Raw genomic sequence first — 779 nt, forward strand, 5'->3', positions numbered from 1 at the left:
AGAGACACCCAGACTCACCCAGGACCCCCCAAATCCCCCGTGGGACCACCCCAGACCCTCCCAGGTTCCACCTTCACTCTTCTTCGGCTCCACCTTGATCTTCTTGTGGCGCTTGAGCAGCCACAGAGCCACCAAACCCTCCACAGATAGCACCCAAACCCCCCCTAGACCCCTCAAATCTCCCCTTGGATGCCCTGAGAACCCCCAGGTCCCACCTTCGCTCTTCTTGGGCTCCACCTTGATCTTCTTGAGGCGCTTGAGCAGCCACAGAGCCACCAAACCCTCCACAGATAGCACCCAAACCCCCCCTAGACCCCTCAAATCTCCCCTTGGATGCCCTTAGAACCCCCAGGGCCCACCTTCGCTCTTCTTTGGGGCTCCACCTTGATCTTCTTGAGGCGCTTGAGCATGCCTCGCAGGTCAGTGATGCCATACTGGAAGGCGATGCGCTCGTACTCGCTCTTCTTCGTCACCCCCTTGAGCAGCTCCCAGATTTCCGGCGGGAACTGATCTTCCTCGTCCTTCTTCTTCTTCCTTGTCTCCTCTGCCTGCACCTCCCTGAGGGACCCAGCACCTCACTGTCATCATGGCCTTCGTCCCCACCATCATATTCAGTTACAGCATAGTCTTCACCTCATCCCAACCCCATTGTCATCATCCTCACAGACCATAACACACAGACACAACTGTGGGACACCCACACGACCCTCACAGCTCACACCTCACGCACCTCACACCTCACACACCTCACCCCTCACACACCTCACCCCCCTCACACC

General features: G+C 58.0%; 1 protein-coding gene across 1 annotated transcript in view; it reads right to left on the minus strand.

Moving 5' to 3' along the window:
* Positions 1–558, minus strand: part of LOC103810139 (myosin-binding protein C, fast-type-like) — a gene marked incomplete at both ends in the record, with an annotated part of 3,261 nt that extends 2,703 nt beyond the window's left edge. Inside the window, 2 exons of the mRNA XM_009083029.1 lie at positions 216–237; positions 384–558. Of these exons, the coding sequence (XP_009081277.1) occupies positions 216–237; positions 384–558 (197 nt within the window). The remainder of the gene's footprint in view (positions 1–215; positions 238–383) is intronic.
* Positions 559–779: the final 221 nt, after the last annotated feature.

The sequence above is a fragment of the Acanthisitta chloris genome, unplaced genomic scaffold (genome assembly GCF_000695815.1).
Source record: "Acanthisitta chloris isolate BGI_N310 unplaced genomic scaffold, ASM69581v1 scaffold19619, whole genome shotgun sequence".
NCBI classification, from domain to species: domain Eukaryota; kingdom Metazoa; phylum Chordata; class Aves; order Passeriformes; family Acanthisittidae; genus Acanthisitta; species Acanthisitta chloris.